Here is a 27176-nt window from a genome sequence, read left to right as displayed (position 1 = left end):
TATATCTTATGGCTGCACGTGGTAATTATCACACAATAAAAAGTTAAAGTAATTGCTCCTCGGTCAAATATTAATTGACCGTAGAGGCATGGGTTGATTTCTGGGCTCTCTGTTCTGTTCCACTGATTTATATTCTTGTGCCTGTACCAGGCTGATTTGATTACAATGGCCTTGTGCTGTGGTTTGATATCTAGTATTATCATCCCTCCAACTATGTTCTTCTTTCTCAAGATTGCTGAGGCTGTTCTGGGCCTTTTTTGGTTCCATATAAATTTTTAGAATATTTTTTTCTAGGTCTATGAAATATATCATGGGTATTTTAATAGGGTTGCATTGAATCTCTAGATTGTTTTGGGTAGTAGATTTTTTAATGATATTAATTCTAACAATCCATGAGCATGGTATGTGCTTCCACTTATTGGTATCTTCCTCAATTTCTTTATTTAATGTCCCATAGTTTTACCTCATTGGTTAAATTTATTCCAAATACCTTATTTTGTTGTTGTTGTAATAGTAAATGAGATTATTTCTTAGTTTCTCTTTCTGATAATTCATTATTGGTGTATAGAAATGCCATTGATTTCTGGATATTTATTTTGTATCCTGTTACTTTGCCAAATTCAAAACAATATGGAGTTTCTTCAAAAAATTAAAAATGGAACTGCCTTTTGATCCAGCAATTCCACTTTTGGGAATATATCTTAAGATTCCTGAAACACCAATCAGAAAAAATATATGCACCCTATATTTATAGGAACATTGTTTACAATAGCCAAGATCTGGAAACAGCCAAGTGTTCATCAGTAAATGAATAGATAAAAAATCTGTGGTACATTTACACAATGGTCACTATGCATCTGTAAAAAAGGAGGATCTCTTACCTTTTGCAACAGCATGAAATAAGCCAGTAAGAGAAAGACAAGTATCATTTGGTCTCACTTATATGTGGAATCTAATGAACAAAGTGAAGTGACAAACTAGAAACAGAAGCATGGATACAGAGAACAGATTGACAGCTGTCAGAGAGTAAGGGGGTGGGGCAGACAGAATGAAAGAAGATAAAAGGGGAGAGCCAAAAACTTATGATAGTGCATAGACATAGATAAGAATGTAGTGAGGGCCAGAGGTGGGAAGGGTAGGTCTGGGAGGAGGGGAACAAAGAGAAGGAGGAATGGGGGACATATGTAATAATGTCAACACTAAAAATAAAATATAATTTTAAAAAGTAATTGGCTATATATTTGTATATAGAGAGATATGTATATACACACATATGTGTATTAAGTCTATTCTTTATTTAAATGAAAATAGAACCTCTGATTTTGAAAGCTCTTTATATCATATGCTATAAAAAGAATATAGTTAGAATCTAAGTGTGTCTCATGAAGTAAAACAGTATAACTGCTAGTCTCAACTGTAGGGAAAATAGTCACCTTACTTTGGTGTAATTTTAGTATTCCCAAATAGGGACACGTATTCCATTTAAGGTTCCAAAGTTGGTCATGGTTATTATTGTCACAAAGAAAGTCAGTAGACTTCAGAATCTAGTATTGAAATCTTGGCTGTGTTGTGTTTTTTAACTAATTTGTCATCAAAAGAAAAAAAGAGTTGCCATATGTTAAATTTAACTCACCAGGTTTCTAATGCCTAATCAATATAAAACACTGCAAAGCGCCCCAGGAGTTACACAAAGGATTCACTGTTATCCAGTAAACATTTCTTGAGATCCAACTCTGCTCCACACACTGTGCTGGGCACTGAGTTTACTGACTTGGTCTTTGCTTTCCTGGAACCCATCGAGTGGGCAATACTAGTACAGAACAGCTTAAGGAGGAATGTGAGCAGCATCTTAAGAGAGGCTCCAGAATGACAAGCGCTTACATGAGAAAGAAACCACATCAGGTTGTGCGACCCGGGAGAGATTCATGGAGAAGGTGACAGGTGAAGTAGCCCCTGAGGGGGCATAGGAAGGGCAGTGGGTGTGGCGTCCATGTGGAAACAAGGTAGGGAAGTTGATGTGTGTAGCTCATTCTGTGACAGTTATGGACCTGTGGGACTGGGACCCGTCAGGGAGTAGGTGAGAACAGTAAGAATGGAAAGATGAGTGCGAGGATTGGACAGTCAAGGTGTTGCTCTTGGCAGCCGGAGTAGCATCAGTCAGATCTTTTGTTTCTGATGACTAATTTGCATCTTGGGAAATGTCTTCAGCTATCCAAAAATTCAATCTGAAATCACAAGGTCAATTGTAATCAACTGAATGATACATAGACTAACTTCTGTTTCAGAGCAGGGAGGTAATTGCTACCTGCAAATCTTCATCACCTGGTCCAGGTGATCCCTCTGATCTGTCTAATGCGACCTTTCCTCTTAGTCACCTAGATTTTATTCTAAAGACTCTTCCCCATATGTCCTCTCTCTAGACCAGCGGTTCTCAACCTGTGGGTCGTGGTTCTCTACCTGCATATGAGATATTTACATTACAATTCATAACAGTAGCAAAATTACAGTTATGAAGTAGCAACAAAAGTAATTTTATGGTTGGGGGTCAACACAACATGAGGAGCTATATATTAAAGGGTTGCAGCATTAGGAAGGTTGAGAACCACTGCTCTAGGTGGACTCAGCACTGCTCCCACCTCAGCAGCACTGCCAGCTATTAGCTCAATCAGATCTCTGGTCTTGGCATATGCTAGTAAAATTAGGAAACCATTGAGGGTCATGGGAGCAGAGACACTGTGTGAAAGGACTGGACTAGGCTATGACAGAATAATGATTGGTTGTTGTGGACTCACATTGGTTGATGTGAGACTATGGCAGCTCTAAGTCATCTGTATGCCTTCTCCAGAATATCATGTAGCTATAATCACACAGTATGCAGCCTTGTCACTTAGTAACATCCATGGCTTTTAATGTTGAATAATATCCCATTGTTTGGATGTACCAAATTTATTTATTAATTACTGAAGGACATCTTGGCTGCCTCCATGTTTTTTAAGTGATGAATACAGCTGCTGTAAACATCCATGTGCAGGTTTTTTGAGGACATGGTTTTCAACCCCTTTTGGGTAAATACCAAGGAGCACAATTTCTGCATCATCTGGTAAAGTATGTTTTGTAAAAAAACAGCCAAACTATCTTCCAAAGTGGCTGTACCATTTTGTATTCCCACCAGCAATGTATGAGAGTTCCTATTGCTCCTCAGCCTCACCAGTTTGATGTTCTTAATGTTCCAGATGTTGGCCATTTCTGTAGGTGTGTAGTACTATCTCATTGTTGTTTTCGTTTGCATTTCTCTGATGACATATGATGTAGAGCATATTTCCATATGCTTATTTTTCCATCTATGTATCTTCTTTGGTGAGATGTCTGTTGAGATCTTTTCCTTATTTCTTACTTGGGTTGTTTGTTTTTTGTATTGTTGAGTTTTAAGAGTTCTTTTTATATTTGGGATAACAGTCTTTTGTTGGCTGTGTCTTTTACAAATATTTTCTTCAAGTCTGTGGCTTATCTCCTAATTCTGCTGACATTATCTTTTGTGGAACTAATGTTTTTAATTTTAATGAAATCCAGTTTATCAATTATTTCTTTCAGAAATCATGTCTTCTGTGTTGTATCTAAAAAGGCATTACCATACCCCGGGTTATCTAGGTTTTTCTCTATGTTATCTTGTAGTATTTTAATAGTTTTACATTTTACATTTAGATCTATGATCCATTTTGAGTTTATTTTTGTGAAAAGTGTAAGGTCTATGTCTGCATTAATCTATTTGCATGTTCAGTGTTTTAGCACCATTTGTTGAAGAAACTGTCTCTGCTTCATTGTATTGCCTTTGATCCATTGTGAAAGATCAGCTGACCATATTTATGTGGGTCTATTCCTGTTCCATTGATCTATTAAGTATTTTTGTTGTTTATCCTTACTCAAGGATATTTTTCCATTGCTTTTTTGCTTTTTTTTTTTTTTTAGAGAGAGAATGGAAGAGAGAGGGAAAGACAGAGAAAAATGTCGATGAGAGAGAAAAACACATCAATTGGTTGCCTCCTGTATGAGCCCTGAACAGGGCCCTTGACCGGAGAAGAGCCTGCAACTGAGGTGCAGAATCAAACTCAGGACCAGAATTAAACTCAGGACCCCCCTTAGTCCACAGGCCAACACTCTATCCACTGAGCCAAACCAGCTAGGGTAAGATCTATGTAAGTCTTAAAGTTGGTAGAGTTGGACCTTGAATTTTGTTCTTCAATATTGATTTGCTATTTTGCATCTTTTGCCTCTCCATATAAACTCATATTATTTTATCAATATCCACAAAATACTTTGCTGTGATTTTTATTGGGATTACATTGAATCTATATATCAAGTTGGGAAGAACTGATATCTGTACAATATTGAGTCTTTCTATCCACGAACATGGAATATTTCTCCATTTATTTAGTTCCTCTTCTATTTCTTTCACCAGAGTTTTGTAGTTTTCTTCCCATAGGTCTTGTGCATATTTTGTTAGACTTATACCTAATTATTTCATTTTGTTGGGTGCTAATGTAAATGGTATTTTGTTTTTTATTTCAGTTGCCACCCAGTCATTGCTGGTATATAAGAGAGCAATTAGCTTTTGTATATTAACCTTGTAGTCTACATTGTTGCTATAATCACTTACAATTCCAGCAGCTTTCCCCCCCCCCTTTAATTCTTTTAGATTTTCTTCATAGATGATTATGCCATCTGTCAACAAAGACAGTTTTTTTTCTTCCTTCCAATTCATATACCCTTTCTTTTTTCTTTCTTTCTCTTTCTTTTCTCTTTCTTTTTTTCTTTCTTTCTTTCTTCCTTCCTTCCTTTTTTTTTTTTTTTTTGCATTATTGCATCAGTGAAGATTTCCAGTACAAAGTTGAAGAGGTGAGAGAGGCCATCTTTGCCTTATATCTGATCTTAGTGGGAATGCTTTGAGTTCCTCACAATTTGGTGGGATGTTAGCTGTATGTCTTTGTAATAGTCTTTATCATGTTGAGAATGTTCCTCTATATTCCTAGTCTACTGAAAGTTTGTATCATGAATGGGTGTCAGATTTTGTCAAATGGTTTTGCTGCATCTGCTAGTATTAATATGGTTATGTGATTTTTCTTCATTTAATGTGTTGATGTGATGGGTTATATAATTGATTTTTGAATGTTGAACTAACTTTGCATACCTGAAATAAATTTCACTTGATTGTAGTTTATAGTTATCATTATATATATTTGATTCGATTTGCTAATACTTTGTTGAGGATTTTTGCATCTATTTTCATAAGAAATATTGGTCTATAATTATCTTTTTTTGTACTGTGTTTGTCTAGTTTTGGTATTAGAGTAATGCTTGCCTCATAGAATGATTTAGAAAGTATTACTTTTGCTTTTATACTTTAAAAGAGATTGTAGAAAATTAGTATAAATTTCCTTAAATATTTGCTAGAGAACCCGGTGTTTTTAGTAGGTTTAATTAAATCACTTAATTCTAAAATGTCATGTGATTGGCTATATTTTTTCTTGTCAATAAAAAGATCTAATGTTAGATAAAATTATAAAGAAAAATATAATTTGGAGCTACTAGAAAAAATTTTAAAATTATCTCAATAGTAGTTAAATAGCAAAAATATCCATTACTTTTAGATTGTTCTGTCTGTTGGTGTTAGACCAGGTGTTAGACCAGTGAGTACTGGGTTCAGCCATTTTGGTACTGGCTAGGAAAGAATTCAAGACTCAAATTATAAGAGAACATTTATTTGGAACACCACAGAGGTAGAAGAAGTAATTTGTAGAAGAAATGGGCTTAGGAAACAAGTTATAGAGATCAAGGAAGGACCCTTGGAGCTTAGAAGTGAGCAAAGTCAAAGTGACTCCCCTGAGTAGTAGAAAGGAGAGGGGAAAGGCAAGGGCCAGCTCCCAGAAGGGAGAGCCAGCTAGGCCTTTCATCCTAAGGATTTTAAGGAAGTCTCAGGGAAAGATCTTAATAGAATATTCATCGGCTTTCCAGGCATGTCCTTTCAGGGCTGGGTTCTTCACTTATTGATAGGTTAGCACCAGGGCAGGGGGTCAGGTTTTGCTGCTTTTTTGGGCCTGAGGCCTAGATGTTATCTCCAGGGAGGAAGAGTCAGGGCTTCCAAATAAAATGATATGCTAGGCGAGGAAGGTCACCTTGCGGCCTTACAATTGTCCATTGCTAGACACCCAGGGCTTTCCTGGCCCATTGTCCTTGTTCTGCTTTATGTCTGTCTAACTGACTACTACATGTCTAGGTTAAGACCAATACAAAAATGTATTGCAGCTTCATAAAACTTTCTCAACTGATATGTTTCACTCTTTATAATGTATAACAAATGAAATCTTATAGATTTAAAGAAATCAAATTAAAGAAAATGTACCTTTGAAGTTATTAAAATACAGGAAGGAGGGTCCCCCTTACATATTTCTCCTAAAAATTTGTATCTCCTCTTTTCTCCAAATCTTCAACATAGAGAACTTCAGAAAATGAGTGTTGGGTAGAACATAAAAGAAGGTTGAAAGCTGCTGAACTAGAGAAAATTCTCTTTATTAAAGTAAATAGCGAGACCATGTTTACAGTATGCAAAACATATCTAGTTACTTAGAGGAGCCTGGTGGTTCCTCTCCCATTTTTTAAGTTAAGGTCACTAAACAGGGCTACCTCTAGTCCATATGTCACCTTCGTGTGAATTATTAAAAGACACCTACCGTTTGCTGGAAAATTGTTGCGATATTGCTGGTTTTGTTAGATGACACTTTAGTACTCTGACCGACATTTGTCATAATAAATATACAACCTCATTATGTTCATAGCAATCCCTGAGACATGGAACCATTATGTAGTGCCCTGTCTGCACAATGGCATGGAGCATTCGCAAGTAGAAGAAAAAAAGAAAAGAAAGGAAAAGAAATCACCTAGGGCAACATTTGCCTGTAACACAAAAAAACGGGAAACCAGATTCATTGCAGTAACTCCTGGAAAGTTCCTTTTGGGCAAGTTGGTGGTGTTGGAATGCTGTGGAGGCGGGTGAGGGGGCTGGGAGGTTCTTTCATTGATGGCTTCCATTATTGAGAACAAGAGCTTGGCTATTGCTCTTTATATGTCTTCAGTTAGAAAGAGCCTGCAAATTCCAATTACTTAGCTAAATGGAAAAGATTCTCTGTTTACAGAGAAAATACAAAGCTTGCTTCTTCCCCATCATTAAGCAGACCGAGTATACTTAGCAAAACTTTTCCACTTAGGTGTCCAAGTTGAGACTATCAGAGACTTTTGTTTGAAATCTAAACTTTTTAGAAACATTTTGTAGGAAAAACGACTCACAAGCCCTTTCAAAGAGAATCAAATAAATAGTTTGGGGGTTTCCATCTTGGAATTGGGATGTTTATTTAAGAAACTCTAATAAAGCCGTCTTTCAAGCCCACGAAAATTACAGTCAGAATCAAGTGGCAACTAAAGGATTCAGGAAATAGCTATTGATTTGTGAGAGAGTGGGGGAAAGAAAGTGCCAGGAAGGAAGCAACTTGAGGAGAAACTTTTGCTAATGGTTCTTATTTCCTCCCACTTTGAAAAAGCAGTCCACCCGCATCAGTTTAAGACATTCTCACTCCCAGATTAGCCCATCTAGGTGAGAGGTAGCACCCAGGGCATGACCGGGCTTTTCTGAGCAAAGGCATGGGGTGGGATGGGGCTGACAAGCAGGCTCAAGGCTTAATGAAAAGGGATTTTTCAATGAGGACAGGCAGGGCAATAAGGGAAAGTCCAGAGCCTCCTGCCCAAGGGATTGGGCAAAAACCAGGGAAGAATTGAAGGAGGAGAGCTGGCCAGGGTGATCTGATTGGAGAGAGAAATTTGTACCACAGAAGAATCCATGTGGATGCCAGAGATGGAGTCTTTCATAAGGTGCCCTGAGGTGTGCCCTAAGCAGGGGCACAGTCATGAAAGAAGCTAAATTACTTTGGACACCAACCTGCCTTTTTATTTACATTTCAAAGTCTCCCTGGGCAAGATATCAGAAAGTAGTGAGGGAACCGTAATATCAGAAGTCAGACAAATGTGTAGTGATATGCTATGAAAGACAGCTGAAAATGAGATGCAGAGAAGGGGGCATGTGCAGAGTTATTTTGATCAAACTGACAAAGCTGGACCAGCAAATGTAGAAGTCCAGTGGTTCTGAAGTAGCCACACTGTAGATCAAAGACTCTGCACCAGAAAAAAAGTAGCTTCGCCAAATGTCACTGGTGACATTTCAAAAACACTTTCTACCTTATGCTCCTAATTATTATTTCTATCTATAATAAAAGCATAATATGCTAATTAGACTGGCTGTCCTTCCAGGTGAAGCTGGGGATGTGAGGGAAGCCTGGGTCCCAGCTGCCAGAGGGAAGCCAGTGCAGATAGCCAGGGGAAGTTAGGCCTACCCTTGCATGAATTTCGTGTATAGGGCCTCTAGTGTGTGTGTGTGTGTATGTATATATAAAAGCCTCAGTGGCCTTTACTACTGGTCGACTGGCCCACCATTGCTATGATGCATACTGACCACCAGGGGACAGATGCTTAATGTAGGAGCTGCCCCCTTGTGGTTAGTGTGCTCCCATAGCCAACTTCCCACAGTCCTGACCCTCCAGCTGGCCAGCCCCAATTGCCCTGATTGGGACTGAGCAAGATGGTCCTGATGGCCCCCATCACTGGCCAGGCCACAGGATCCCACTTGTGCACAAATTCATGCAGCCGGCCTCTAGTAGAATATAATCCTAAATCCAATGTCCAGGAAGTGAACATTCTTAGAATGCCATAGTTGCTTATTTTCCATGTTTTTTTTTTATTTCAGTGAAATAATGGTAAGAGATATATGTATGCTGTGTCCTTACTATCGCTTAGGTTAACTCAGCAATGATATAAGCCCTGTGGAGGTTTAGGTGGACCCATAATCCTCTCCTGAGCTTTAGTGGTGCCTAGTTGACCAAGCAGCTGCATGGTCAGGGAGGTAGAAAAGGAACTTCTCAGGGAAGGACAGGCTATTAAGATGTGACCTTGCCAATCAGATGTGGCTCAAGAGTGACTTCAGTGACAACCAGGAAGATGAATAACTTTCCCAGTTGGGCATGGGGTGGATGGAGCTGGGTGGAAATTAAGATGAAGCACCACAATCCTCCCCATATGTCTGCCTTGAAGGGTAATGAAAGATGAAGCTAGTGGCTCTCAACCTTGGCTGCACATGAGAATTGCCTGGAGCTTTTATAGATTCTGATACCCAGACCACACCCTGCGACATTCAAATCAGAATCTCAGGAGGGACCTGGCACCAGTGTTCGTTTTGCTTTGTGTAAGTCTTGTTTTATTTAAATATTGTTTTGTTTATCCACCTCTGGAGGTGGTTCCTGTATGCAGCCAAGGTGGGAACACCTGGATTAAATGAAACACTGCAGGTGTCTGGCATACTTGGTGCCCAGTGAGTGTGAGCATCCTCCTGTTTGACTCACTTTCTGCTGCTCCCTCCCCCTCTTCTGAGCTTCTCAGAATAGCATTGCTTCTGTCATGGTCTCACCACACACGTGAGAGGTGACTGCCTCAGAGTTGGAGAATTCTTTTTATCTTCATGTTGAAAGAGACAGGACTCTCCGTCCCCCTTTTATGTACTATCTCATCACTTATTTCATACTTTTATCTTCCTTCCAATATTACCCAGAACCTGTGGATTTAGTAAAGATTCTAACTTCTGTGTCCCTAGAGATTGATTTTAGCCAAATCTTCTTGAGCACTTCAAAAGGACTGGGGTGAAAATAAAATTCAAGGAATAAAGGAGGTTCCTAAAAATAGAACACAATTCATCCATTTCAGTTGAAGGTGCCTGCATGTTTTCCAAGCATTTTTGGACTCACAAGCATTTTTAATAAGCTTACTTATGAGTCTTGTTGAAAAATAAATAAAATGCACTTGTTTTCATTAAAGGAAGAGATCTTTTTCCATCTTAGTTGGTATTGTTGAAGGAGACAAAAAGGAGTCCAAAACCCAGCAAAGAATCACATAATTAGTGACATATTGGTCACAGATGTGCGGGGAGAGCTGCACTTTCTTCCTGTGATTGGTTCTTTAAATGCCCACAGATCACATCTGAAAGTCAGATAACCTCCTTACAAATGGGGACAGTGAAAATCATGATATTTTATTTTTTAAATATATTTTATTGATATTTTACAGAGAGGAAGAGAGAGAGATAGAGAGTTAGAATCATCAATGAGAGAGAATCATGGATCAGCTGTCTCTCGCACATATCCCTACTGGGGAAGTGCCCGCAACTAAGGTACATGCCCTTGACTGGAATCGAACCTGGGACCCTTCAGTCCACAGGCCGACGCTCTATCCACTGAGCCAAACAGGTTTCAACAAAATTATGATATTTTAAAAATCTTCATTTTTAAGATATTGTAGGTGTGTTTTTATAAACAGCCGAATGACAAATGTTTATTTGCAAATTGTATTTTTAGAGATGTAATGCCAGATGATGCTCACCTTTACTTATTATCCTCAATCCCAAGAGTTCAAGCAAATGCAGTGCTTGAAAATAACAAGATTTCCTTCTCTTAACAATTCTCAAGAAGGTCAGGAAGGCAAAACTCAAATGGCAGACTGGAACTCTCTCTACTAATTGCATTGCTTGCATCTGTAAGCCATTGAAACAAAGTAGGAGGAGTTTAGCCAAATTGTACTCAGTGGCATCAAATGCTCAAGGACTTTAAGGAGAATATGGATAAGCCACTCAGGGAGCAGGGTTAGGACTCACCTGGGAGGGCATGGCGTTGACACTTGGATGCCCTTGAAGGAAGTTGTGAGAGAGGAACATAATTACAGCCCCAAGACTCCGACTATAAGGATATAATGGAAGGAAAGGGCATATTGTAAAAGAAAAAGGATGAAGAAACACATCTTATGGACACAAAAATAATAATGACAAACTAAAGCTTTTATAAGACTTCTTGAGAATTTTTTACTCATGTTGATAAGAAAACTAGACAAGGCAGTGACTCCTAGAGGGAGGACAGATGCCTTGATTCTCATGTTTAAATTACTGAGCTGACCAATTTCAAATGTCTTATAAATTGAAATTGCAAAAAAAGGTGGAAAGTTGGAAAAAAAAAAAAAAAAGTTAGTGCATTACCAAAGTAAGTAACTGAATTATGACACAAATGGCCACGTTTCCTGACATAGGTAGAAGGTCATCTATTTGCATTTTTAGTTCGGTAATATGCATTGCAAGATGATTTAGTGATTTGATGATTGCAAAGACAGGTAGCTTTAAATCAGGAGCCCCAAATCTGTTTGATGTGCTGTCAAGGACATGTCAGTTGTTGGATGTGAATTGACTCTTGTCTGCCACCTTGTGTGTTATTTGATTTTATAAGTTCAAGACATCATACTCTTCATCTTTTAAAAACTAAACCTATTTAAAAAAAAAAAAAAGAAAAGACTTTAAGTTCCTTTCATTTTCAAAGTGCCTCATTTCTGTTGTTTCCCATTTCCTAGGAAAGTGACAATCTTGGAGGACCCTGACCAGAACATTCACCTGAAAAACCTGTCTCGCCATCAGGCAACCACGGAGGAAGAGGCTCTGAACCTGCTTTTCTTGGGAGACACCAACAGGATGATTGCAGAGGTAGGAGACTGTCCTTACCTCTGTGAGCACACTGGAGGAGATCAGGGATTTTAGGGACAGCATGGACCTTACACACGATCCCATTGAACTCTAAGCTGCCGAGTAGGAAACCTAGATCCAGAGAAGCGAGAAGACTTGCCCAACCTCAACAGCTACTTAATGAGCAGGAACTAGATCTAGACTCTTAATTTTTCTGTTTTCCAATTTCATACAAATTGGTTTGCAGCTAATGAATGACAACTCATTAAATATCTTAATTATAGGAATTTTTGCATAATGTTTGCAATTTAAAAATACACAATTCATCCTTCCCAATCATAAATTACCCATGTGTTGGTGTTTGTTTACATTTCCATATGTTTTCGTGTATTCAGTGGAGGATTACTTAGAAAGCATTTGGATTAATGCTCGGGACACAGGAAGTGCTCTCTGCATTGGCAGCTGTCGCTGGCAGATCTGGGAACACTGCCATGGTGTGTACTATGAATATGTTTTGGTGTAATGTTTGGGACATACTTATACTAGTTGTTGTTGATCTGACCTGCAAATCTAACTGGACACCTGCATTTTACCTGGGATCCCAAGGCAGGAACCAGGATCGACCCTCCGTGGTCAGGGGACCATGACCTCAACCAGTTACAGGCTGGAGGTGGAGGGTCACGAGGCTGTCACCCAGTGACCCTGTGGGGAAAGGAGTGGGTGGTGGTGGTGGTGGTGGTTGGGGAACAGTTTCCCAAATGCGCACCTGACAGGTAGTCCTGGCAGTTTCCTTTTTAAACCATGCTCCCAGCTTCTCTGTCTCTGATGACAAGCAGCAGGGAAGACAATAAGCTGGGAGGATAAGCATTCTGGGAAGTCTATCAACTGACCTTTCTTCCTGCCCCATTTTCACTCTCTTGAATGTGCTACCTGAGATACAGGGCAGATAAATGGAAACCGAATGCAGATACTGAAAATACGGTGTGGACATCTGGATCTGTGTTGAGCCCTTACTTTTGTTGTTGTTGGTGGTGGTTTCTACATTTCTGTGTCAATAGATTAACTTCTATAAATTAAGCTTATGTGCCACATATGATATGGACTTAAGGATGCTTAAACTATTACTTTCATTTCAGGAGAACTTTACAAAGATTTTTAAAATCTTTATTGTTGAAAGCATTACACATGTCCCCTTATTTCCCCCATTGACCCCTTCTATCCTGTACCTGCCCCAGGCTTCTCCACCCTATAGTCTGTGTTCATGGGCTCTGTATATATGCATAAAAGTTCTTTGGTTGATCTTTTCCCACCCACCCCCACATTCCCTCTGAGATTTGACAGTCTGTTACCTTTATATAGTTTTTAATTTCAGAATATCTTGTTTTGCTTCAACATTTTGCCTGTGTGGTCATTTGTGTTGCTTTTATTGTCACAATAATTAAAGATTAAGGAATAAAGGCAGATTAAAAATTAAGGAGTCTGATGATGAAAGATTTAGCATGCCCCATTGAAAATCCTGTTCCTTCATACACAGTTTCATAAACAGCAAACCAAGAGACCAGAGACATATGAAAAAGAGAATAAATGCTATTGGAAAACAAACGGAGAAGCCTGTCCCTGCCTCAGTGCTAACTTCCTCCGGAAGTGACTCACTCATCTAAGAGAAGTCGAGGCCTGTCCCCACGGCGTCCTATCATCTCTAGTGGATTATTGGGTGGCTCTTGGCCCTTATTTACCATGATCTCTATAAGCTCAAAAGCTTGGCCTTTGCAATCTAGTTTGTCAACTTAGCTCATCTTTTCACACTGGTATAAAGTTTTGAGGATCTTTATACAAGCTTATCTGTCATATTCCTTCATCTTACAAAATCCCCACAGTCTTTTCCTATTACTTACTGATGAGTATCTAATGATCTATACTAATAAAAGGGTAATATGCTAATTAGACTGGATAGACCAGGCATCATTCTGGATGTCCTTCCTGACAAAGCTGGGGTCCAGGAGGTACCTCTCAGGGTCCTGAGTGCCTGCAGCCAGCCAGAGGGAGGGAAGTCCAGGTCCCGGGTGTGGGGGCCAAGGCAGAAGCAGTTAGGAGCAATCAGGCAGGCAGGTGAGCAGTTAGGAGCCAGCGGTCCCGGATTATGAGAGGGTGCAGGCCAGGCTGAAGGACCCACCCTCCCCATGCATGTATTTCATGCACCAAGCTTCTAGTATTATTTTAAATACACTGTAAGCGAAGAAGTCCAATTCAAATAGTGCTGGTATGCATTATGTTTTTAATGTATTCCATTTTCCAGTGGAAAGCCTAATTGTTTTAAACCAAACCTAATAGATGTGGGATGTTTCTGGGCTTGCTTTTATTTTTTTCTTTGGTAAGAATAACTACGATGTTATACTGAGAACCTACTCAAAGATTTGGCCTTGTTGTAGACACTGTATACTTATATTATTTCTGATTCTTGTTGTATAGAGGAAACTGAGGCTAAGGGTGCCAGAACACTGGCTGAGCATCCAGGTCTGACTGACCCAGAGCCGTGTTCTTTCCTTTTGCCTCATTCTACAAGTGCCATGACCACATTCACGTGTCAAATTATTCAAGTGAGGGTATATTTCTGAATTGTTTAAAAGGATAGCAAGTATTTAGCACTTCAGTTTAATCTCTTGAATTCATTGAAAGCAAATACATAAAAATATAAATGTAAAAGAACTCTCAATCCCTGGAAATACTTTTATTATTCAGCCTCTAAAGAAGCATGTTCTAGATTAAACCTCGCTGTCAGAATGTAATTTGACAGCACAGAACAAGCTTAACAATATATAAAAAAGCACTATTCTTTTTTTTTTCTTCTCAAAAATAAGCTCCCCAAATTCCCATTTACACAGAGACATCCAGAAGTTGCCATGGTAACCAGAAAACATTTGCAAAACAAAGTCTGCTAATGTGGGACACCAGTGAAGTGCTCTTCCCTTGCAAGTTCTCTCTCAAAGCCAGCATTTTAAGGAAAAATGATCAGGATTAGCCTCATCCTCTTCTTACTCAGAACTCTTAAGTAATTTTTGTAAGTCTACCAATGTTTTGAATAAGACCTGATTATATCCTTAGGGTAAAAAAAATTTAAGTTGAATTGCTGAGCCAAAGAGAATAAATACATTAAAAGCTGAACTGTGTGTGGCCCAGTGTCAAAGCCCACCAGTGGCAAGTATGACTTTGTTATTGGAGAAGTTGGGGTGTCCTTTCTCCACTGGGTGCTGGGGGTGGTGTCTTTACAATACCTCCAGGAAGAGAATTTTCTGAGACTCGCACAGCAGGATGAGAGACTTTTATTTGCGTGGGATTACACCCCTGGGTTTCCAAAGTCCTGTTCCAGTCCTAGCAGGAGTGTAGCTGGGTTTCAGTAGAGCTAAGAGCAAAGCTAGTGTCCAGAGCTTCCATCCCAGGATGCAGCCGGGTCCAGTTAGCATCAGGCTAGCTGCAGTCCATCAGTCCAACGAATGCCAGGAAGCAGTAGGTAGAGAGCCCCTCCAGCCAGGAGTCAAGTGCAATTGGCCAAGAGAACAAACTTCTTTGTTCAGGGGATTAAACACCCCAAATTTTGGGCCCTTGCAGTGGCCACACCTATTCTGGCCAATAACTTGTTCCCACGTGTGACTGACAGTCTAGTACCATTCCTACAACACTCAGCTCACTGCGCATGCACCCATCCTCCTCCCTGTCCAATCCCTTCTCCCTGCGACCTGCAGGGGACAGACCCGTGGTTCCCTGGGGAGTGTAAAGCTGCAGCTTTCTGGCAAAGCTGCCCGAATGACATGCCTATAATTTTTGGCTTTCCCGCTACTAATAACTAGGTTAATCACAACGGCATGCACCTGATACTTTCTGTCTTAGTTAAATGTTTCTATCAATCAAGTCTAAATGAGCAAGGCAGTCCTAGGACCATTTGCTTGACCCTGCCCATACTCGAAGCATCTCTCCCCAAGCATGGTCAGAGGATAACTTGCAATAGAATTTCCTGTCATCGGCAAAAGACAAGTTGCTGGGATCCTACTTCTAACCAATGGTTTCAGAATCTCTGCAGCAGAGCCCAGGAATGCACATTTTAGCATGTATGTTTGCTCAGGCGAAAGTTGGGGACAGTTTGTGATTTTCCATTAAGAATCTGTTGAAAAGTTTGTGAGCAGGTCTATAGTCTGCATCCTTGCCAACAGCATCCTTGCCAACACCACTAAATTTGAAAAATTGGGCAATTTGGTATGCCTATATATATATATTTCTAATTGTGTTTTGATTACCAAATTCTTTTCTATCTTAATTACCACTTGCGTTCCTGTCCTTGCTCATGTCTTCTACCTGCCTCTCCCTGGAGTGTCAGAAAAGGTCCAGTTGATGACTCTGTGAGCCTGGGATTCAGTCTTATTAACCTGGCAACCTCCATTCCTAAAACAGAGCCTTATGCACAGCAAGGCTCAGTGAGTGATTATTGAGAGATTAGACATGAAGAGTAACCGCTTGTCTTTGTCGTATATTTTGAATCCTCCCTATAGAAATAGCCTGCATTGATAAAAGTGCCATTTAAATGTCCATTTTAAGGAGTGATAATGTAGCTCAAAGTGAATCATGAGGCTAACATGAACCTTCTCGTATCCAAGCCAGTTTGGAGAATGGACTAGTATCCTTTCCACCAAAACTTCACAGCAAACACTTTCCCCATTTTATAAATTTTAGTTTAGTATTATGTTCTTCAATGCTTAGATCAGTCTTTTCATTTTATGGTTTCTGCTTTGGGTATCATGCTTAGAAGTGCACCAGCTCACTTACTAGAAAGTGTTGAGTTATTTTGGATTGAAGTGTGATGCCCCGTTGCATCCACTCCATTGTTTCCATGGTGACCTGGACATGGATGGTTGGTTGGTCGTCATCAGCTTAGAGTGAATTTTTCAGAAGTTTCTGGAATGTGGGGGTTTTACCTGAATCATGAAGAAAGAAAGAAAAGAAAAAGAAAAAAAACTATCCTAAGTTAACAAAATCGATGTTCATTTTGAATCCTCCCTCTAGAAATAGCCTCCATGGATAAAAATGCCATTTAAATGTCCATTTTCAGGAGTGATAACGTAGCTCAAAGTGAATCATGAGGTTAATATGAGCTCCAAGTGAATCATGAGGCTAACATGAGCCTCATATATAAGCCAGTTTGGAGAAGAGAATAGTGTCTGGGGTCCTTTCCACCAAAACTTCACAGTAGAGACTGTTATGGGTTAAACTGTGTCTCCCCCTCCACCCCCACTTCCTGTGCCTAACCCTGGTACCTCAGAACCTGACCCTATTGAGAGACAGGGTCTTTCCAGAGGTAATCGAGTTAAGATGAGGTCATCAGGGTGAGTGCTGAACAATATGACTTGTGTCCTTATTGAATGGGGAAACTCAGATTCAGACACATCTACAGGGGATGCCGTGGGAACATGAAATGGTCATCTAGGGAGAGGGCCCTGGAGCGGACCCTCACAGTCCTCAGAGGAGAGACCAGCCCTGCCCACAGCTCTGCTTGGGACTTCCAGTGTTCAGAACTGTGAAGTAACAAGTGTCAGTTGTTTAAGCCACCCAGTTTGTTGTATTATATTTTGTTACGGCAGCTCTAGCAAGTTAGTGCAGTGTCCAAATAGTTGGGATGTAATTTCTTATACCATAGGGACCTGGTGTAGGTCTTGACCTTGATTCATTGAGAAGCAGTAATGTGCTGTGTCTATATACAGCGCTTGCTATGAAACTGCTTGAAGGGGCCCTTGGAGGGGTCGTGTTTTCTTCCCACGTGGCTTCCTTCCCCAGTGAACTGGCCAGTGCGTTCATGTTGACGGCCACTCTGGGGCTTCCTCACAACCTTGCCAGGTAGTGGTGAAGAGCCCGAGCTCCCGAGGGACCTTGTTCTGCTCCCGGCTCCACCCTTCCCAGGTGGGTGTCCTTGGGCACCTCACTGAACCCACCTGCACCACGCTTGTAGTGTGTAAATGAGCATAATCACACCTCCTCCTAGGATTATAGTGAGGATTGAATTGAATGACATTTGGAAAAACCCTGTGGTTCTCAGCTACCAACTATTTAAAAACAAGACTGTTAACTGGTTCCTCTCTATTGTCTCAGTACCTGGCAGCCAGGTAGGTGGTCAATCATTAATTAATTGTTTTATTGAATTGATGGGGAGAGGGAGGCCTGATGATTTCAGGTAATAAGACCTGAATCTCAGGCTCAGAATTGAAAGAGGTCCAGCGCATGGAAATTTGTGCACTCAGGAGGGTTCCTCAGCCCAGCCTATGCCCTCTTATAGTCCAGGACCCCTTGGGGGATATTCAACTGATGGCTTACATGGGCCTAACCTGGCAGCCAGACATCCCTCTGGCAGCCCAGGAGCCCTCGGGGGATGTCCAACTAACAGTTTAGGTCCACTGCCTAAGCTATTAGTCAGACATCCTTGGCACTGCCATGGAGGTGGGAGAGGCTTCAGCCACCGCTGCTGGGCTGGCCAGCCATTAGCCTGCTTTCTGGAAGCCCACTGACCACCAGGGGGTAGCTCCTGTTTTGAGCATCATAGAGATTGGTCATTCCACCATTAGGGTTAATTTGCATATTATCCTTTTATTATATAGGATAGCTTCTCTTATTAATAGGTTCCAATAGGCAGCTAAAAGCCTTAGCAAAGATGTGTTCACATTGTAACCTCTTCTTCTTATCTACTGTATATCCTTATTAGAAGGAAATAAATTTTGAGCACATACTCTATACCAAGCACTTCTTTATATATATATATATATATATATATATATATATATATATATATATATATTTTTTTTTTTGTTTTTTTTACATATGAAAAATATACGCCGGGACCGGTTTGGCTCAATGGATAGAGCGTCCACTTGGGGACTGAAGGGCCCCAGGTTCGATTCCCGTCAAGGGCATGTACCTTGGTTGCGGGCATATCCCCAGTAGGGAGTGTGCAAGAGGCAGCTGATCAATGACTCTCTCTCATTGATGTTTCTAACTATCTCTCTCCCTTCCTCTCTGTACAAAAACCAATAAAATATATTTTTTTAAAAAAAGAAAAATATACATTTTAAACTATAAAAAGTTTCTCTTTTTTATATTTTACATATGAGAAATATACATTTTAAAAAAGTGATTCTGTGTTTTAACATAGTTTGCATTCTGCTCTCATCTAATCTGATTTGTGCTATTGCATGAACCATGAGTTTTGAGATCTAAAACGTTTATTAAAATAAGTGAAATGGTATGGTACCGTCATTTTTTAGAATGTTAAAATGTACATAGCCTCTCTACATGATTACGGAAACAATCTTTTTAACTGTAAAAATTTAGCTCTAGAGTTTCTTCTGATCATTAAAATTCTCATTTCTGATTAAACATAGCAGAAGAAAGTAATTTTTACTCCCTGTTATTGAAATTCACCAACAAGAGCAACAAAATGTGAAATGTAGAGGGGGGATAAAAGCCATCTTCAGTGAAACAAGGAAACAGCCAGAACCTCAAACCCCGAGGAAACCTGCCAAATACCATGAAATTTGACTTATGGCAAGGGAGGGTGCTGAGAGCCAACACATATATTCTCCAGCCTCAGGCCGGATCCAGTTTCCCCTTTAGGAAAGGGTCACAGTTCTCAAACGCAGATCTCATGCTCTTTTGGTTAGAGTGCTGAGATCTGGGAACACAGGCCAGTATGGGGCACAGTGTTACAGAGACATCTCTCCTACACTTCAAAAGGCGCGTCCCAAGGAGAAAACTTAAAGACAGACCCTTTTGTGGTCAGTAGTCTAGGCACATTGCCAAGAGAGATGTTCTTTTTTAGTGGGGTTCAGTGAGTTTGTGACTTAAGGGGTTTTACCATCCCAAACCTCTTAGTGCAAAAAATTGAGGCAAGTGTATGCTATTAAGGCTAAGGATATAGCAGATAGTAAAGGTATCTTAATCTGAATATTTCCTCACCCATATCTGACTGCTCTTTAGGGAAAAGATGATACGTGGAAAGATAAAATTATCAGAAAGAAAACATCTGCAGACCTAGCCATATAAATGGAGTATAGGTGTGTGTGTGGGGGGAGGGGGGAACAAAGGGACATATATTTGAAGGTTGATTATGTCAGAAGCAGAGAGTTTGTTCTTCATAATCTTAGATGTTCCCTAAATACATTCTTTGTTTTACAAAAATAGCTAAAAATGTAGAAGGGTTAAAAATAAAAAGATTATAAGAGAAGATAAAAAGCAAACTTGAGGCCCTAGTTGGTTTTGCTCAGTGGTTAGATGTTGGCCCATGAACTGAAGGGTCACTGGCTCAATTCCCAGTCAAGGGCACATACCTCAATTGCAGGCTCAATCCCTGGTCCCTAGTAAGGGTGCATTTGGGAAGCAACCAATCAATCTGTGCAATCTCTCTCTCTCTCTCTCTCTCTCTCTCTCTCTCTCTCTCTCTCTCTCTCTCTCTCTCTCTTCTTCCACTATGTCAAAAAAAAAAGTCAATGGAAAACATATCATTGGGTGAGGATTTTTTTTTTATTAAACAGCCTTATTTTTACTCAAATATTAACATTGTGGTTTCTGATTAAGAGATTTCTACTTTCATCTTTGGTCCTTTTCGTGTTGTTTGAATGTTTAATATAATAAGTGTGATAAAGATTACCAGTTGTTCCAATTTTAAAAAAATATATTTTATTGATTTTTTTTTACAGAGAGGAAAGGAGAAGGGATAGAGAGCTAGAAACATCGATGAGAGAGAAACATCAAACAGCTGCCTCCCGCACCCCCCCCCCCCCCCAGGGATGTGCCCGTAACCAATGTACCTGCCCTTGACCAGAATCGAACCTCGGACCTTTCAGTCCCCAGACCAACACTCTATCCACTGAGCCAAACCGGTTTCAGCAGTTGTTTCAATGTTTAACACAATAAGTGTGATAGTTGCCAGTGCTCACCAAAATGTCTAGCTTATGTCTTCTTGCACAGGCTTCCTTGAGAAGAGTTCATGTGACTTGCTTTAGCCAATGAAGTGTGACTGAATGTGAGCTGCTACTTTAGCATTAAAGCTTTTACGAGCTAGTGTGAGATTCTCCTTGGTCTCTTCCCCTCTTGTGGCAGCCCTGAAGCTTATGTTGAGGTGGTGCCTCCCGAGGTGGTGGCACCTTCCCAGCCTGGCTGACGCTCTAACCACTGAGCAGAGCCGCCATTAAACCATGTTGACAAATAATGTAAAGAAGAAACCTTTGTGATTTTAAACCTGAGATTATGGTGCTATTTGTTAATGTGCTACCACTGTGTAACTTGGTCTATCTTGATGAATAGAATGTGTGTGTTATTTATAACAACTCATTATTCCTCATAAGATTCAAATGTAGCATGTTTTTTTTAATTAAGAAAACAATGTCTACTTTAGTGCTACATATATCATCTGTTTTTCCAGTGGGTTTGAAACAGTATCAAAACATATAAATCTGAACAAAAGTGTCAAAAATTACAAAATTTTTAAAAGGGAAATTAGATTTTAAAAAGAAGATAGCTATATTAGACAACTGGAGTGCATTAATTTATTGCCGTTAAAGACAAATTTTAGCTATGATTTTTGAGGCGGATGAGTAGAAACAAGGGAAAAAATGTAGGCATTTTGAATTGCATAGTTTTCATTGTTCAGAGCAAGCTTATAGGTACTAAATAGTAGGTAAAATATGTGCAAGGATCTTGTGTGGCAAAATAGCCAATGTCTTGCCTGTGACTTTGAAAGAAATGCAAAAACTTTATACTTCTATTGGTCTTGTATAATATTGAGAGCATTATATGAAATATAGTATATTTAATTAAATGTATTATGAAGATTCCAACCAGGAAGACAAGTCACTGTGGTTATTATTTTTTCTTCATTGTTGAAAGTATTACATATGTTCCCTCCTGCCCCCCCACAATTGAACCTTTCTAGCCCACCCCACCCCCCATTCCAGGTCCTCACCACCCTATTGTCTGTGTCCATGGGTATGCGTATATGCATACAAGTTCATTGGTTGATCTCTTCCCACCCACCCACCATCCTCTGCCTTCCCAATCTATTTTTGCTCATCAGTTTATTAGATTCCACATTTAGATGGATCTGCATAGTATTATGCTAAGAGAAAGATAAATCACTGTATTTAAAATGAGAAAAATCAACGCAGATAGTTTTGTCTCATGGGTGATGGAAGAATCTGAGAAGACAAGCGGGATGCCTGTGCAACCCAGAGGTTACCACAACAGGAAGCTAAGAGGTCAGGCAGGTCCCAGCTAGTAGGAGCCACCTGCAGGCGATCGGAGGGTGTGTGGAAGGGAAAGGCAAAATAATTCTCCCTCGCCCTGTCTTCCTAGTGGGAAGACAGCTACCAACTAACAGGGGCCTTGGGAAAAGCTACCTTTAGAACTCAGCATCCCTGCAACGTAGAGCAACGGAGAAGAAAGGGAATAGAGAACTCGGATCCACTGCTTTTGCTTATCTTACAAATCAGGTGTATACACGGGGGAAACTGGCAGAAAATCAATTTTGGCTATAGCTTTAAGCACAGAAGCTGTTTTTATAGCATTTTTTGCTGATAGATATTTTCACTTTTCTGCAGGCTGACTTTTGTATCTATTTCTTATATTGGTTTCAAGCTAGGAGAGAGGAGACAAAGGTCTTATCAGCCACCCAAAACCTTCAACAAGAAATTTGATCATGTTTGGGGTATGTCACTTGGAGTCTTGCCAGTTCTAACAGCAAGGGATCATTGTGGCCACAGGGAGAACTCTGAGTCTTCTAAAAGTGGAGAGATAGTGTGGGTCGATAACATGAAGTGAAATGTTATACCTCACACTAGACATCTGTGCTTCTCCTTTCTTCAGCATCTCCATCTCTACTGTGACTGACATGTTCTCAAATCCTCATCTGCTGCTGATCTTGATGTCCAAACCTAAAGATTGCATTGAGAGTCTATTGCCACCAATGGGATAGGATGAATTTCTTTCATACAAATAGCATGTTTTAAATGTATACCCGAGTTCCTCTTAGTATGTAATCCCAGATCTTCCTTGTCTATACACAGGATAGTAAATGTATTATCAGTGTACCTGTAATCTGAAGGTAATTAGCATGTGTAAAAAAAAAAAGGGTTTTCCTTAAAGACAGCTTAATGAACTGCTGTAAGTGCTTGAGAAGATCATTAGAATTTTTAGTCCCATAATAGTATTGTTCCAGTTATGTATATGGTCAGACTTGAAAATTGGTAAGCCAGGCTGAATTTTAAAAGAAAAAGAAAAGAAAAATAGATATGCTAGACGGATGAGTTACCGACTGTCACTGAGGATTAAATTTAGCCATGATTGTTCTTGCAAGTACAAAAGGGGGGACCATTTGGGGTTATAGAGTTTCTATCATACAGAGACCAATTCTTTATGCTAATGATATGATGCCATCAGTTCCAGGACAACAAACAGAGATGATAATTGAATATAACTCTGATTAGAGATACAGCTAAAATTCTTTGCAATTTGCCATATGTGCCAACTTTAGCATACTTAGATTTTTCTATCTGAATGTGTTTGACTTTGATTTTCTAAATCCTGGAGAAATGGCCCACAGGGAAGAAATCTGCTGAATTCTGACATCAACAGAAGAAGAGCCATCACTAACTCTGACATTCAGCTCTCCCCAAATCATTGTCAGCTAATAAATCTTGGAGAGTGTAAAAATAAAAAACCCATCAAACTATTTCCAGACCCGTTAGGAGGGATATAGCATAATAAAACATAGTAGGATATTCTTATTCGAAAGGTGAATCATAATTGCTGGAACATTCTTGTCAGATGTCCCAGATTGTTCCAAAGCTTACTTTTACATTTCAAATGGAATTCGTGTGCCTACTCTATTTTTCTCTTTTACAAAACTACTTTGACAACATGATGGACCTAGAAATGCTTCAGCCAGGGAAAATGATTTTGATTGCTTTTCTAACAGCTGTGTGCCTTGTAAAGAGAAAAATCAGAAAGGAAGATGGCAGTTTAGGATGATTCATTTCAGCAGAGGGCTGTCTCATTGCGGGTATTTTGCTGCTAGACAGAGTGCTCTGAAGCCATCTCGGAAAAAGATGAAGGCAGGTGTTGATGGTCACATCTAAACCAGCAGGTTCGGTCAGGCCTTGCTGACCCAGGCGGAATCAGAGAACATGGAAAGAGCTCATTCACTGTGTGAAGAACTGGGCAGGGAATTACTTACCCAGTGAGGTCAGGGTCAGTAAGTAATCTTGAGTTCAGGGTATTTTAACCTGAAAAGCTAGGGTAAGAGATTAGGGAACGCATGGAGATTGGTTCTTTCAGTCTTCCACGCAGATGGAGTAGGTGAGGGGAGGACCAGGTTAGCTGGGACAAGCAAGTAGAGAGTGTAATTAGAAAGGAGAATTGGGGTGGAAAGCTGGGTTCTGGACTCCAGCTGCTGCTGTTGGTCTTAGCTGGTTTTCTTTAAAGAGTCTCAAGTGTATACATTATGTACTCCTGTTCAGTCTAAGAGAGATTTTTCTTAATCTAACCTAGTCTTCATCAGTGGGAATTCCTGTGGAGATATTTCACTCCAAAATAGGAGAGTAATTTAAAAAAAGGAATTTGATACATAAGAATAGAATATAAGGTAAAGAAACAAGAGATAAACACATATTTAAGGGATCCTGGAATTTGTTATATGTGATATAGAGAGAATACATGGCTCACTGAAGGCTGTATTAACTATAATCATTTTCAAAGTTATTGAAAATATATGAGATTAAAAAGAGAAAAAGTTGCCGAAACCGGTTTAGCTCAGTGGTAGAGCGTTGGTCTGCGGACTGAAAAGTCCCAAGTTCAATTCTGGTCAAGGGCATGTACTTTGGTTGTGGGATGTGCAAGAGGCAGCTGGTCAATGTTTCTCTCTCATAGACGTTTCTAGCTCTCTATCTCTCTCCCTCTCTGTAAAAAATCAATAAAATAAAAAAAGAGAGAAAAAATGTTACAAAAACATAAGACCACATTATATAAACACACACAAAAAAACATTTTATTTGTCAATCCCTGCCCCTAAAATAAAAATTTTCAGGCTTGAAGATGGACACACACACAGCATCATGAATATTTTAAAAAGTGAACATTTTAATTCACAGGGTCCTACTTGGTCTACCTATAAGAACCATAGAACATCAGGACTGGTGGTTGTACATCTGCAGAACCCAAAAGGGAAGAGGAATGAACAGCCTTTTGAAAATGCTCACCAGGCTTACCCAGGCCTATTTTATACTGTTCCTTTCAAATTTCTCTTTTAGCCTAGGAGTATTTCCTGCTCAGTAGGAAGTGATTTTGTCCAATGAAAGGTGAGGTTTTTTTGTGTGTTTTGTTTTGTTTTTTTACCATATGAAGTAGCTTATGAGAGTGGAGCTTTAGTCTTCAATACAAGCTTCCAATGTTTCCTCAGTTGAATGCTGTGTTATGAAACGCGTTCTGCACAAGCAGCTTCTGGGACCACTGGACAACCACATCACTTCTCCTTCTGTGCAGACCTTTGGAAGCCACCAGTACCTTAGAGGGTCATCGTCGAGTCACCTTTGATATCCGCGTTACTCCTTACAGGGCACAAAACTGGCTGGCTGCCTAGCACTCACTGGTAGCCCAATGGATCACACCATCACACCCCATGACCAACTGGAGCATATTGTCCATTACAATGTCATGTTTTTAAAAAATGATGGACATTCAAAAATCCATTTGGAACAATCCATTCTTTGCATTTTTCTATTTTGAATATTAATGATCTTCTACTGTGTGTACATATGTCTAATGGCCTTTATGAACACAATGCCTAACACCGTTTGAGAATAGTCCAAGAGAATTTATGAAGATAAATACATTTTGAGTAGGATTATTTTGGGAAGAGGAAAGGGACATGCTTTTCCAGTCAGCAATACTAGGCAATACTTGACCAGAAAGAGGGCATTCTACACAAGGGAAAGGGGAGTTGAAGATGCAGGGGGTAATGGTTAAGTGCTCTGGAACTAGGCACAAAGCATAATTGAAGTCCAAGATAGGCAGAGAGATTTGAGTCAATCTGCTATTTCAAAAAATTCTAATTTTCAAACTCAAATAAATTGTATTCCATGTACTCCAACAGTATGCAGATGTAGTCTCCTAATTATTTGGAGATTTTTAGAAATTATGAAATATGCCTTAACATCCAGGAAACTAGAAATGAGCAAGAGTCAACAATTTAATAAATATTTTCAAACACTTCATGTTATGTTAGACTAGGGGTACAGTAATGAATAAGACACAGTGCCTGCCCTGGAGGAGGTCAGAGCCCAGGAGGGAAGAGGAGGAAAGTGGAGAGCCTTCCAAGAGGAGGCAGCCTTCTGATGGGCCTTCAGGGAGAAGTGGGAGGTGGCTATCCTGGAGATGACAAAGGGAAAAAACTGACCTTCATAGACTATAGACTGCAGACAGGATGAATCTGTAGGGGGCCCAGAGAACCTAGGTTTTTAGTCATTTACCCTGTCAATAAAAGTCATCTATTCTCAACTTTCCAAAAAAGTAAACCTATTTGGAAAAGGACAAGTTAATTTTTTTTTAAATATCAAACCCTAAGAAAAGGACCCGAAAAAAGATTATTAAATGATAGCCAATAAATAATTAAGGAAGAGTCAGCATTGATTCACCTTAAACTAATTTCATTGGTTTTTCTGATAGGGTTATAAGAACTCACAGATCAAAGGAATTCATTTTATTTCATAAAGTCTTCCAAAATACCCCTCGGGATGTAGAGAGGAATTGAAGGCACACAAAGGTATTGGGATTAAAATTTGAATCCATAACTGGCACTTAGCAGAAGAGGGAGCGTCGGTGCCTTAAGGGAACGATGTGTTGCCTTACTTGGTGTTTTGCACATCATTTGGTTGAGGAGATGCAGGGTGTTTTCACTCGTAGATAGCATAAAATTGGAAAAAAGAAAGAAAGGTCAAGATCTGGAATTTTATCAACAGATTGTAATATTGGGGTAAAAACTAATCAAATGTGGTCATCAAATAAATGTGTGTGTTTTCCATAGAAATTCCATAGCCTGGGTAAAGAGCTGGAACAAATGTGGTGTAACAATTCATGTGCTATTTACTGGCAACATTCAGCTTAGATTGCCCAGTTCCAGTGTCTTCTGTAGTTAGGAGAATTTTGAAAGAATCTATTCAATTCACAGTGTGAAAGTGCTATATTAAAAAAAAAAAAAAGATTTTGCTAAACAGTTGCATAAGAGAGTTGAAGAAACTAGAGATATTTATTCTCGGGAGTATTCCAGTTCTATTCAGGGATAGAGGTAGGATTGACATGATTAAATATGTCTTTCTAAAGTGGTGCTATGTCTGCAAGGTGGAGAACAATTGAGGGAGACAAAAGTAAAGATGTAAGAAGAGGAACCTAAGTCTAGTAACCATCTGTCACCATGCAGAGTTATTGTGATATCATTGACACGTTCCCT

General features: G+C 39.7%; 1 protein-coding gene across 1 annotated transcript in view; it reads left to right on the top strand.

The window, feature by feature from the left end:
- KIF6 (kinesin family member 6) overlaps positions 1–27176 on the top strand; it is a 354123-nt gene that overhangs the window by 94318 nt on the left and 232629 nt on the right. Inside the window, exon 6 of the mRNA XM_084890084.1 lies at positions 11539–11668. Within this exon, the coding sequence (XP_084746210.1) occupies positions 11539–11668 (130 nt within the window). The remainder of the gene's footprint in view (positions 1–11538; positions 11669–27176) is intronic.

The sequence above is a fragment of the Pipistrellus hanaki genome (assembly GCF_964339955.1).
Source record: "Pipistrellus hanaki genome assembly, chromosome: 7".
NCBI classification, from domain to species: Eukaryota; Metazoa; Chordata; class Mammalia; order Chiroptera; family Vespertilionidae; genus Pipistrellus; species Pipistrellus hanaki.
This window is presented reverse-complemented; position numbering and strand designations above follow the sequence as displayed.